The sequence below is a fragment of the Grammomys surdaster genome, unplaced genomic scaffold (genome assembly GCF_004785775.1).
Source record: "Grammomys surdaster isolate TR1022 unplaced genomic scaffold, NIH_TR_1.0 166, whole genome shotgun sequence".
Classification (NCBI taxonomy): Eukaryota; Metazoa; Chordata; class Mammalia; order Rodentia; family Muridae; genus Grammomys; species Grammomys surdaster.
The window spans coordinates 13,422,467-13,435,335 of NW_021604614.1; the positions used below are offsets into that span (position 1 = coordinate 13,422,467).

Consider the following 12,869-nt stretch of genomic DNA (forward strand, 5'->3'; position numbering starts at 1 on the left):
TATCTATCTATCTATCTATCTATCTATCTATCTATCTATCTATCTATTGTTTTTTTTGAAGCAGGGCTTCTTTATGTAGCCCTGGCTGTCCTTGAACTCATTCTATAGACCAGGCTGGTCTCAAACTCAGAGATCTACCTGCCTCTACTTCCTGAGTGCTGGGATTAAAGGTGTGCGCCACAACCACCATCTTCCATTCTTTTCTGATACAAATCTTACTGTACATTTCAGGCTGGCCTCAAACAAACAATGAATCCTTTTGCCTTTAGTTTCTTTCTTTCTTTCTTTCTTTTTTTTTTTTTTTTTTTTGGTTTTTCAAGACAGGGTTTCTCTGTGTAGCCTTGGCTGTCCTGGAACTCACTCTGTAGACCAGGCTGGCCTCAAACTCAGAAATCCACCTGCCTCTGCCTCCCAAGTGAGTGCTGGGATTCAATGTGTGCGCCATCACTGCCCAGCTGCCTTTAGTTTCTTGATTGCTGGAATCAACTTGTACATCATGCTTGGTTCAGACTTTCCGAAGCTTTGTTTAAAATTGTAGACTTTGGTTTAATGAGTAAAGGGACTTATTGCCTAGCCTAATGACGTGAGTCCAATCCCCAGGACCCACTTGGTATACACACACACATACACAGAGGCAGGCACAAACACATGTACGAGTGTGCATACACACACACACACACACACACACAATAACATGATAAGAATTTTTTTGGCCAGGTGGTGGTGGCACACACCTCTAATCCCAGCACTTGGGAGGCAGAGGCAGGCAGATTTCTGAGTTCAAGAGTTTGAGGCTAGCCTGGTCTACAGAGTGAGTTCCAGGACAGCCAGGACTAAGGGCTACACAGAGAAAGCTTGTCTTGAAAAACAAAACAAAGCAAAAAAAAAAAAAAAAGGAATTTTTTGATACAGACTTTTTTATTTGTTAATTATTTTACTATCTGGCATGATGGAGATGGAACCCGAGGTCATCTGAGTACCAGGCAAATGCTTCACAACTGCCAGCAGCATCTTTTTCAGTTTTAATCCGGGAAAAGGTTCTTAGCCTTCCCCTGGTCCTGCTTCCACGGTTCACAAATGAGCACGGAGGACTGGCTCTCTGCCCATCGAGTTGCTCAGATGGTCTGTGGCCATCTGCTTCAGATGCGGGCTTTGATTTCAGCGCTTGGAAGACAAGGCTTTTGTTCCATCCCAGAGGAAAAGTGACTCGGGTGTGGGCGTAGACATTGTTTGGTTCTAACGCCATTAAATTTGAGCTCAGGACAGAAGTCAAGATAGGACAAGCAGTTGTGGACAGTCACCAGCTGTCAAGGGCAGAAATGCAGGCCAGGGAGGGCAATGAGGCAGGAGCATTAAGAATCATAACCCCAAGAAAAATTAGGACTTCAGATTCTTTCCCCAGTATCATTTCTTCACCCACCTCACAGATTTGCTATGAAGTTAAATGCCTAGTTGTAGTCAAATTCAAGGGAAACTACCCATACCCTCCTAATGTTTCTTCCCACTGCGACTCACTGTCCTGTAAGGGTAGCTCCTTCAATAATAAACACAAGTATGTACGTAGTGATAAAAGAATTGTAAACGGAATGTAAGCGTCTACAATGCATTTACTGTATCAGTGCTCCTGAACATCACTGCCTAGCAACAGCACGCTGTAGGGTACCATCCCCTCAGCTTCGTGATCACAGGGCTGAGTGGGAGCCTTGGCTGGCTGTTGCTGCCTTCCAAAAGTATCGGATTGCCTGGGAACAGATCAAAACTTAGAATTCAAAGTATGGTTGTTTTTTTTTTTTTTTTCCTCCTCTCAATGTGTTTTTCTTTTGCACTGCCATCAAGTGAAAAAGTCCTAAGTCTAGTCACCGTGAAGTCTCGGACTGTCTTTAAAAGCCTTATCTACCGTGACAGAAGGGCCTCTCCTATCTTTTCTTTTTCCTGGTTTTGGGAACTGACCTAGTCGCTCAAACTTGCTGGACTCTACCACTGAGCTATATACTTCTCCTCATGTCTATTTTATAGATGTCAAAACCCAGACTCAGGGCTGGCTGTATGCTTAGCTAGTGCGTGTAAACCGAGGCATAACCAAGCGAGAGAGGACACCTGAGGCTTCGGAGTAATTTGTTCCCGATCAAACAACCAAGTGCAAGGCCCAAGACTGTGCTCATACCTGCATGAACACGGAGGGTTTTCATTTTTCATTTTTTTTTTTTCCTTTTAAGCTCAGGATAGTCTTGAGTTTGTGGTGGTCCTCTTGCCCCAGATTCTGAAGTGCAGAGATTGCTCTCCTATGGTCTGTTTTCATAACCTCTGCACAAGTGTTGTGGCTGGCTCTCAGCCTCCGTCATCCAGAAGGCTTCCTTGTTGCTGGCTTGGGTAACTTCTCTGATTTCCTTGACTGGTTGCATTTAGACCAGGTTTGTTTGTCTGCCTGGGTTTGTGTCTTTTTTTTTTTTTAAAACCATTTTAAATTTTATTTTATTTTATTTTTTTGTGTGTGTATGCCTTTGGATGTATAGAAGTCAGAGGACAACTCTCTGTCTGTCTGTCTGTCTGTCTGCCTGCCTGCCTGTCTGTCTGTCTCATGTGGTGGATTAATTCCAAGGATCAAACTTGAATTGTATGGTTTGGTGCAAAATGCCTTTACCTATCATGCTGTCTGGCCTGCTTTGGATTTGTCTTAGGATGTTGTCCATGAAGGTAAGATCTTGAGGCAGGGGAACAATCCTAGAGAATACTTGCAGAGATTTCAAGATGAGTATGCAGAAGATTTGGGACCCATCTTACTTCACAGATGACTAGATCTATGGAGACCTGTCCCAAGTCACACAGTATCACCCTGGCCTCATTTCCTACACTCTTCCATTTGGAGCAGAGTCTTTGTGTGAGCCCCCACTATCAGTCTTACCAAGTCCTTTTGATAATTCTGTCAGGGCAAGCATTCCCATTTTACAGATGAGAAGCCTAAGGCTCAAAGAGGTTTAGGAATATACCTGAGGGGGCTGGAGAGATGGCTCAATGGTTAAGAGCACTGACTGCACTTCCAGAGGTCCTGAGTTCAGATCCCAGCAACCACATGGTGGCTCACAACCATCTGTAATGAGATCTGATGCCCTCTTCTGGTGTGTCTGAAGACAGCTACAGTGTATTCATATATAATAAATAAATAAATCTTTAAAAAAAAAAAAGGAATATACCTGAGGCCTCACCTGGCGGAAACCGTGGAGCAGAGTAGGATATGAACCCCTACTTAATGTCCCATGTAATAAATTACCCACGTGAGATGGATGAGTGGATACTTTGGAAGCAGCATAAAAATCAGCTGTGAAGCCTCCTGGAGATTAAATGGTGTTTTAGAGAGAGTTGTGATGTGGAACTTGTCTTCGTTGCTTCTAAAGAGTCGTGGGGTCAGTTCCTGTATGTGCTTCCTGTTAGCTTCAAGGTGACTTTGAGCAGCCTCCTCCTTCCTGGCTGTGAGCCCACGACTCTTGGAGCTGACTGACTGAAGGAGCCTTCATTCAAACCAGGGGCCACAGGGCTACGGATTGGTTTATGCAGCTGCAGTAGGTTGAATTCGTGTGCAGTCTGTGAGCCCAGATAGCCCTGAGACCCAGGGGGAGGGAAGAGAGCAGAGGAACCAGGCCACTTAGAAACTCCAGGCTTTGCCCTGAGGTGGAAAAATTCCCCTGTAACCCTTTGCCAGGTCCATAACGCAGACGTAACTTGCTTGAGTTCCAGGGGCAGCCTGTCCTTGTCACCTGGTCCTAACTGTGACTGAGTTGCTTTCTCTGTCTCTTTGGGCACTGCCCTTTCTGTGCTGAGACTCTTCTTCAAAAAACCAGCTCTTTTGCTCTTGTGTCAGATCTGAGTATGAACCTGGGAAAATAAAAATAATTCCCTTTCCTTCCCTTCCCTCCCCTCCCCTCCCCTCCCCTCCCCTCCCCTTTCTTTTTCTTTTCCTTTCTTTCCTTTCCTTTCCTTTCCTTTCCTTTCCTTTCCTTTCCTTTCCTTTCCTTTTCTTTTTTTTTTGTTGTTGTTGAGATAGGATCTCACTGTGTAGCATCTGTTGGCCTCAAACTCTTCGTCCTCTTAATTGCTGTGGTTACAGGTCTACAGCCAGCCAGCTCAGACTGACTGGCAGACTGCCTTTTTCCCAGTCACCCCTCAAGCCTCTCTCTACCCCTCTACTCCAACTTACCCCAGTCACACTGACTAGAAATGAGCTGAGTAATGAAGTATGTAGTATGTAGCATGTAGTATGTAGCATGTAGCATGTAGTGGTGCAGTATGTCACCCTTAAGAGAAGTCCTGCACGATGACCCCACACAGTGGTTTTCCAAGGGAAATCCTGGGAATTTGGTCCTGATTCTTTTTTTTCTTCTTTTTCTTTTTTTGGTCCTAATTCTGAGTTTTTGTTCCTTGTCCCACTCAAACCCAGACTGCTTGCTTTTTACTATGGATCTGACTCATGTCATCTCTGAAGAAGAAGAGTTAAGTCTGTTGTCTTTACCTGGCAAAAGCTGAGCCCTGGCATAGGGCTTGTGGTGCCTATGGGACCATACCCTTAACTAGGGCTCTTGGCATTGTCCCTGGTGCCCAGAGGCATCCTGGGTGCAATCTGGGGTGTGTCTTACATAGCTGTAGCTGGCCTGGAACTCCCTATGTAGACCAGGCTGGCCTCGAACGCAGAGATCTATCTGCCTCTGTGTCCCAAACATTGGGATTAATATTGCCTCATCCTCTGTGTAGTTTAGAGTAAGAAAGATTTTATTAATTTTTGGAGTATTGCATATAACATGCAATTGTTTTTTTGTTTGACATAGGGTATCTATATGTAGCCCTGGCTGCCTCTTCCTTCCAACCCCTTGGAAGTGGCATACCCCACCACACCCAGCTTTGATTGCTTTCGAGGCTGGGTCTCTCTTTGTACCCCTGTATTTTATATTTATTTATTTATTTATTTATTTATTTTGGTTTTTTTGAGACAGGGTTTCTCTGTGTAGTCCTGTCTGTCCTGGAACTCACTCTGTAGACCAGGCTGGCCTCGAACTCAGAGATCCACCTGCCTCTGCCTCCCAAGTGCTGGGATTAAAGGCATGGGCCACCACCGCCCGGCATATTTATTTATTTAATGTGTGCGACTGTCTTGCTTACATGGATGTCTGAGCCCCTTACACATGAAGTGCCTGAACTTGGCCTGGGCAGCTGATGTGCAGCAGACGCTGGGGCTCTGATGCTGACACTGTGTGCCCATCCTCTTAGGGAGACCCCATCAGTTTGGATCCTGAGCAAAGCTAAGGTAGAGAGGTGGACAGAATGGGAAGCTGTCTGAGGCAGAAGAGGATTTGTGGATGCTAATGTCGGGTTTTCTGCCTCCTGAGGGAGGCTGAGCTGTTCCAGCCCCTTTGACTGTTAAGGAAGAACTAGCATTGTGTCAGATGTGGCCTGAGTCTTCAGCAAAGACCAGGGATGCCCCCTGGTGGATATACACCTTCCCAGTGCAGCTTTCTCTTGGGTCCACTTTCTGGCATCTTGAGGGAGGCACCTAGCCATAGGAAACTGGAATCACTGCTGGCAAGAGTAATCTTTTCAACCTTAGCATGTGATAAAAATAGGCAGTGGCAGAGGTGGCATTTAGAGCCCGAGCCCTGGTGTAGCCTTGAATTAGCTTCAAATCCCAGCTCTGTGTACCGACTGGGTATGCTTGGGCAAGTTAGTTGTCCAAGTGTCCAGTCTCTCGTGGGTCAGGCAATAGTTGGGAGTTCTGCCTCATAGAGCAGTGATGGTGAGCTGCCTGTGGAGAGGGCGTGTCTCTGCTGACGCGCTCGGCAATGGCTGTAATTGGGCGAAAGAGCACGCTCCCGGGAATGGGGGTCATCACTCTGCTTGTGGCCATACTTTGCTTGTTTGTAAAGCAGTCAGTCTTTCTTTTCATTGCTGTGAGAACCAGACCTCGAATCCGAGAGATATGAGAACCCTTGAGTTCTTCTGTGTTTGTGGAGTTAATTTTTATAACTCAGTTTCTACTATGCGAGAGACCGTCCCTCTCACCACTGTTGCCCATTGACCTGTTACAGGGCAGTTCTGCGCCCAGCTGGGCACGGAGCGTTGAGAGTGATCAGCTGTTAACTTGGATCAGGACTCGGGTTTACCCAGAGCTCTGTTTGGTGCAAGGGTCAGCAGACTTCTTGGAAAGAACTGAAGAGCAAACATTTGAGGCTTTCAGAGCGTTCTGCTCTTGGTCGCAGACGCCCAGCTCTGCCACCACACCCCGTGTACCATACAGATCCGCTGCCTGCTGGTCGGGGCTGAGTACACACTTCTGTGTGGATGTGGTAACTCAAGGTTCAGTCACGTTCCCAGTTGTGAAATGCTCTTTCATGTCTACCTCTGCATTTGGGAATGTAAACAGCGCTCCTCTGGGGGTGGCGCTTATGGGCATTGAGAGTGCTCTGACATTCGACGTTCAATCATTGCATGGTTTCCTGCAACACGAGTGTCAAACAAAACGAGAGTGTCCCAAAGCCCCGTAATAGGATTGTTTACTTTTAAATCCAGAATGTCAGGAAAACGCTGAAGTCTGCAGGTGGTATGTGTGAAGGCAGACTTTGAGTAGTTTGTGCTGTGAGACCTGAAGTCCTTATGAAGTTGTCCAAGCCAGAATACATGTGTCTGTGACAGGATCAAGTGTGCTTTCATTATTAAGGAACAGAAAATCCGTTTGAAAGTGTTGAAGGCACATACAGAGTCAGAAAGCAAGATAAATAAGAAGCTTTTTTTTCACCTCCCAAGACAGAGTTTTTTTGTGTTGCCCTGGCTATCCTGGAACTCTCTCTGTAGACCAGGCTGGCCTCGAACTCAGATCTGTCTGCCTCTGCCTCCCACCTGTGGGAGTGTCTGGCAATATGAAGCTTAGTTAAAATTATAAAAATCAAGTCTTAGCTAAGAGGTGGATCTCTGTGACTTCAAAGGTAGTCGGAGCCACATGATGAGACCCTATCTCAAAAAATGAAAGAAGCCGGGCAGTGGTGGCGCACGCCTTTAATCCCAGCACTTGGGAGGCAGAGACAGGCGGATTTCTGAGTTCAAGGCCAGCCTGGTCTACAGAGTGAGTTCCAAGACAGCCAGGGCTACACAGAGAAACCCTGTCTCGAAAAACCAAAAAAAAAAAAAAAAAAAAAAAGAAAGAAAATAAATCAAAGATTAAAATAACAACAACGGGCTGGGCAGTGGTGGTGCAAGCCTTTAATCCCAGCACTTGGGAGGCAGAGACAGATTTCTGAGTTCAAGGCCATCCTGGTCTACAGAGTGAGTTCCAGGACAGCCAGGGCTACACAGAGAAACCCTGTCTTGAAAAACCAAAACAACAACAACAACAATGGAGTTGGGTATGGTTATGCACTCCAGCATTTGATTTTGTTGTTTTGTTGTCAAGACAGGCTCTCACTATGTAGCCCTGGCAGGCCTCGAACTCACTGAGATTTACCTGCCTTCGCCTCCTGATTGCTGGGATTAAAGATGTGCACAGCCTCGCCTGGCCTCATCATTTTGAGGCCAGCCTGGTCTACTTAGCAAGTTCTGGGGCCAAACAGGGCTATATATAGCAAGATCCTGTTTTTAAAAAGGAATAAACAAAGTCCAGAAAGCTGTAGAACCAAGCATGGTGGCATGCCTGTGTCACCCCAGGGAAAGTAACCCAGGAGTCTTGAGTTCAAGATCATTCTGGGATATATAGCGAGACCTTTCTTTTTAAAAAGAAAAGAAAAAAAGAAAGGTCTATGACTGTGATCTGAGTATTTGGGAGATGGAAACTTGAAAATGGGATTCTCCTGACCTACATTGTTGAGGTTACACTGAACTACAGGAGACACTGTCTCAAAAAAACAAAAACAAAAACAAAAACAAAAGAAACAAAAGCAGGCAGTGGGCTGGATCAGCCGCTGGCTCTGAGGGTCTTCGGTGCTAACCCTAGGTGAGTGTACCTGTAACCTTGAGGGTTATGGTGAATACATTGGTTTTACTCTGGTTATTGTTGAGTATGTCAAAGTCTCCATCCATTGGGGCGCTGGTGGTGCACGCCTCTAATCCCAGTACTTGGGAGGTAGAGGCAGGCGGATTTCTGAGTTCGAGGCCAGCCTGGTCTACAGAGTGAGTTCCAGGACAGCCAAGGTTACACAGAGAAACCCTGTCTCGAAAAACAAAAAACAAGACAAAACAAAAACAAAAACAAAAAACAAAGTCTCCATCCACCATGTATTTTCCACGGAGATAATGAGGAATTCGGGTCCTTTCAGACCAGATGGCAGGTTCATGTTCGTCTAGAGTGTAACACGCAGGAGGTGCCAGCTTCCTTAATAAGTCACCAAGAACTTGGCAGGCTCCATTGTGTCTGTTTTCTCCCCCTTCAAGGCTCAGTCATTTCCTCCTCCCTGGCAGACGTTCTAGAGACATACATTTTTCCCATTTCAGAGAGGAGTAAAGAAAGGCCAAAGGTTTGCAGGGGAATCCAAGCCAAACCTGGAGGCCTTCTGTCCCAGTCCAGAGCTGCCTCCATTTTTCTCTGGGGTGTTGTGAGAGGCATGGAGTCCATTGCTGAGGTGGAAGGCTGGAGGACTTGGTTGAGCAGGAGGCACTTGCTCTTTTCCACTGGGCTGTCATTCATAAGTGATGTGGCGTTCCACCTCATATTTGATACTTGTTTATTCTGTAGCTGCCGTGTGTGAGTGTGTGTGTGCGCGCGCATGCACATGTGCGTGTGTACCAGGCCTCTATGTCCAGAATCTTGTTACAGAATAGTGAGAGAAAGACAACAGGGTGTTGAGTATAGTTGTAGATGTATGCTACCACCTTGGCCTGGGAGCTGTGACCATGCTACCAGCCCCTCCCAGGTCCCTTTTGACCCACCTTGCTTAGCTCTGGGATTGATCACAACCAACCCTAACCGGGCTTCCTTTTGAATCTGCAGATAAAAAACACACTACTTGGAAATGTGTGCCCTTATCAATATATTATCTCTGTCTCTCCCTCTGCCCTAAACTTAGTGGCTTGCATCAGCTGGGCCTCCCTCCCACAACATCCTTGGCCCCGCCCATAGCAGAGGCTGCAGGCCCCTAGCTCCCGCCCGAGACCTTACATAACTGTTGCTTTCTTCTAGTTCCAAGGTATGACAGAAAAAACCCTCTCTCCGTGTCTCCTTTTCCTCTTGGGACCGGAAGTCCCACCTGTATCTTCCTTCTAACAATTGGCCCCCAGCCTTCTTTATTGACAAGTCAAGAACCATTTAGGGAGCAAGACCTTAGCGATAGACCCTCCCCTTACGGCAGTAGCTGTTCCCTGGTGCTTAACAGCCCTAGGGGCAGGGAAGAAGGTCAAGAAAGCAGCACAGACTTCAGCAGTCATGACCAGTGCTAGGTGGTAATGAAGCATCATTACATTCTGGACAGGTGACCCTGGGTCATGTGATTTTTTTCTTCATACTCACTCTAACAGAAGGCTTGGCAAGATAAAGACTGAAGTTTAAAGAAACCAACCTAATGCTGCCTTCCTGGGCTAGGGAGTGAAGTTTGTTTGTTTTGTTTTGTTTTTCACCTTAGCTTTATTTTGAGAGAGGGTCCCACACTGTGGTCTAGACTTGGCTGGAGCTCACTGTGTAACCCATGCTGGCCTTGAACTCATGGTGATCTTCCTGCCTCACTCAGCCTTCTGGGTTGGAGTTATAGGTGTACATCACCTTCGTGGTATATGCAACGCTTGGGATGAAAACCGGCACGTTGTAGGTATTAGGCAAGCACTCTGCCAACCGATCCAAAGGATCCCCAGAATTGAGCCTTTGTGTGCATGTGCATCCATGGGTGTGTGCATGTGCATCCATGGGTGTGTGCATGTGCATCCATGGGTGTGTGCATGTGCATCCATGGGTGTGTGCATGTGCATCCATGGGTGTGTGCATGATGCCTGCTTGTCTGCCTGTCTTTGGATGTCTTTCCATCTATCGAGCTGGGCTGCTTTTAAGCCTTTAAGCCTTTAATCCCAGCACTTGGGAGGCAGAGGCAGGCAGATTTCTCAATTTGAGGTCAGCCTGGTCTACAGAGTGAGTTCCAGGACAGCCAGGGCTACACAGAGAAACCCTGTCTCGAAAAACAAAAACAAACAAACAAAAAAAACCAAAACAAAGAACCATCTAGCCCATTTTTTTAAGATGAATTCCTCACTGATGGGCTACTTGAGTGTAGGCTAGGTGTCTCAGGGGTTTCCCTACGACTGTCAGAAATACAGATACTTACATTATGATTCATAACAGTTAGGAAGTAGCAATGAAAATAATTTTATAGTTGGGAGTCACCATAACAGGAGGAACTATATCAAAAGGTCGTAACATTAGGAAGAGTGAGGACCACCGCCCTCTCTATAGGCTCGCCTGTAGCCTCATCTTGTGAAGGCAGTTTCTAAGTTGGGGGTCCCTCCTCTGATGACTGTAGCCTGTGTCACACAGTCATCGGCAGACTTGGAATAGAGGAGGGTTGGGAGCTCTGTAGGAGAAGCCGCTGTTGGTTGCGGGGTGCTCCCTCACGGGATCTGGAGCCCTATGCTGGTCATAGTAAACAGTGTGTGCATTCTCTCCCCAGGGAGTCGCCGTTTGGTGGATGTGATGGACGTGAACACCCAGAAGGGGACCGAGATGAGCATGTCCCAGTTTGTGCGTTACTACGAGACGCCAGAGGCACAGCGGGACAAACTGTACAATGTCATCAGCCTCGAGTTTAGCCATACGAAGCTGGAACATCTGGTCAAGCGTCCCACTGTGGTATGTCAATGCCTTTATGGTGCCTTCCGTCCTTGCCTGCCAACAACTTGCTCTCCATGAGGCCTGCCTCTAAGCCGCTTGCTTCTTGAGATAGAGCGGCTGGGTGGGTGTGGCTGAGGCCGGTCCCTTAGGGTATGGTTGGGAAATGTAGGGCAGAGTTGGATCCCATGCCTGGAAGGGTGGCGTGGCGGGGGAGAGGCAGTCTAGCTGAAGGCACCCAGGGACTCCTCAGGCAGAGGAGTGGTTCTTTCTGGACTGTCGGCTGGAGATGCCGGGAGTGCTTACAATGGACTGGTTTCAGGTGGACCTGGTGGACTGGGTGGACAACATGTGGCCCCAGCACCTGAAGGAGAAGCAGACGGAAGCCACAAACGCCCTTGCAGAGATGAAGTACCCCAAAGTGAAGAAGTAAGATGGCTTGGCTGGTGGTGGGACTGGGGAGGAGTGGTGTTGCGGGTAACATTTAATAAACGACGCTGTGCGGGCTGACTATCTAAGCGTCGGCGGCTCTGCTTAGCTCAGAACGCCATGTTCGCGGCCCGAGTCAAGCACCCCGCAGCTGGAAGCGGCCTTAGGCCACATGCGCCACAGCTAGATCCGCGAGACCGCGCCTCCAGCCAGCCAGAAACACCGGCCCTGGCACCCATGCGACGCTAGCATGGGAGATGGCTCTGCCAATCTCCCACGCTGTCTCCACAAAGCTTGGCAGAACCCCAGAATACCCGCCATGCCCGCGGTACCCGGTAGAACGAAGACTCTTATGCTTAAAGATTATTCAATATTTATATATTTGGAAATGCTCAATTAACGCGATGCCCACACAATTAGAATCGCTAACCCAATTAACTAACCTGGATATAAATTGTTAGCTAGGACTGTTCTTGATGCTTCCGTAGTTCTCCATGGCTGATATTATCTCTCCTCCCTCCTCCTGGCTCCTCCTCTTCTTCCCTTTTTCTTCCCTCCTTCAGACTCCTCACTCCGCCTACCTCTCATACAGCCTAGTCGCAGAGGTTTATACAAATGTAGTGGGAAGATATCCCACTACGGGGTGGTCCTTGATGAGGGTCTCAGGGTTGCTTCAGAGAGGAAGGATTGACACCTGGCTGGACCACAGTAGTGACATGAGCAATGAGTCTCTAGGAGTAGTAAACAAGCTGCCATGTCATCTCCCTGGAATCTAGGCCTCTGGGTCCTGTGATGGGGTCAGGCCTTTCTTCCTGTTAGCCCTGGAGCCTGCACACAGCTTCTTTGGAGGTGGTGATCTGAGCGGAGTGGTGGGAACTGTCTCAGTGACATCCGTGTTTGTGCATGGGTAAACATTTATCTGTTCTTGAAACCTCGGTGTGACAGTGTCCCTGGAGGAGCATTTTCAGAGGGAATTGTCTACATTGGACACAGTTTTTGGAGTATCATGGGGCTGTGGCTAGTCTAATCTCAATCTCTCTCTCTCTCTCTCTCTCTCTCTCTCTCCCCACTTTCTCTCTTCCTCTCTCTCTTTCTCTCTCTCTTTAAAGATTTCTTTATTTTGTGTGTGTGTGTGTGTGTGTGTGTATATGCCTGCATGTACATATGAGCACCATGTATGTGCACTTCAGATCCCCTGGAGGGACAAGGAGTTATGCCCATCTGATGTGGGTGCTGAGAACCAAGCCTGAGCCCTCCCTGCAAAGTAGCAAGTGCTTTTAACCACAGAGCCATCTGTTGGTGTTGTGATCTAGAACCTCCGATCCAGAAGCACCTTTCTCAAGCCATGCTCATTGTCACCTTAGTTATCTGACATTCAGTGGCTCCCGGTGGATTGGAGGGTGGCCAAGGCGGGGAAGGTAGTTGAGAGCAGAGCCCTCACTACAGGTCACATGACCAGCATGTTGTGAGCCTGTGGGACTCTCATATTAAGGGATCTGAATAATGGAGCATCTGGAGGAGGAGGAGGTCACCTTGGATACTTCTGCCGTAATAGACCCTCTGCTTCTCTCCCTGAAATAGGAAGGAGGTGTGAGCTTCCCAGGAAGACTGGTGCTGGCTGCATGGCCCTATTAGCATCTCTGTTTAGTCCCTGCTGCCAGCA

At 47.6% G+C, this 12,869-nt stretch overlaps 1 protein-coding gene across 1 annotated transcript in view; it reads left to right on the top strand.

Moving 5' to 3' along the window:
• Kdm2b (lysine demethylase 2B) overlaps positions 1-12,869 on the top strand; it is a 125,495-nt gene that overhangs the window by 18,569 nt on the left and 94,057 nt on the right. The window contains exons 5-6 of the mRNA XM_028765954.1: positions 10,620-10,798; positions 11,100-11,206. Coding sequence (XP_028621787.1) covers positions 10,620-10,798; positions 11,100-11,206 — 286 coding nt within the window. The remainder of the gene's footprint in view (positions 1-10,619; positions 10,799-11,099; positions 11,207-12,869) is intronic.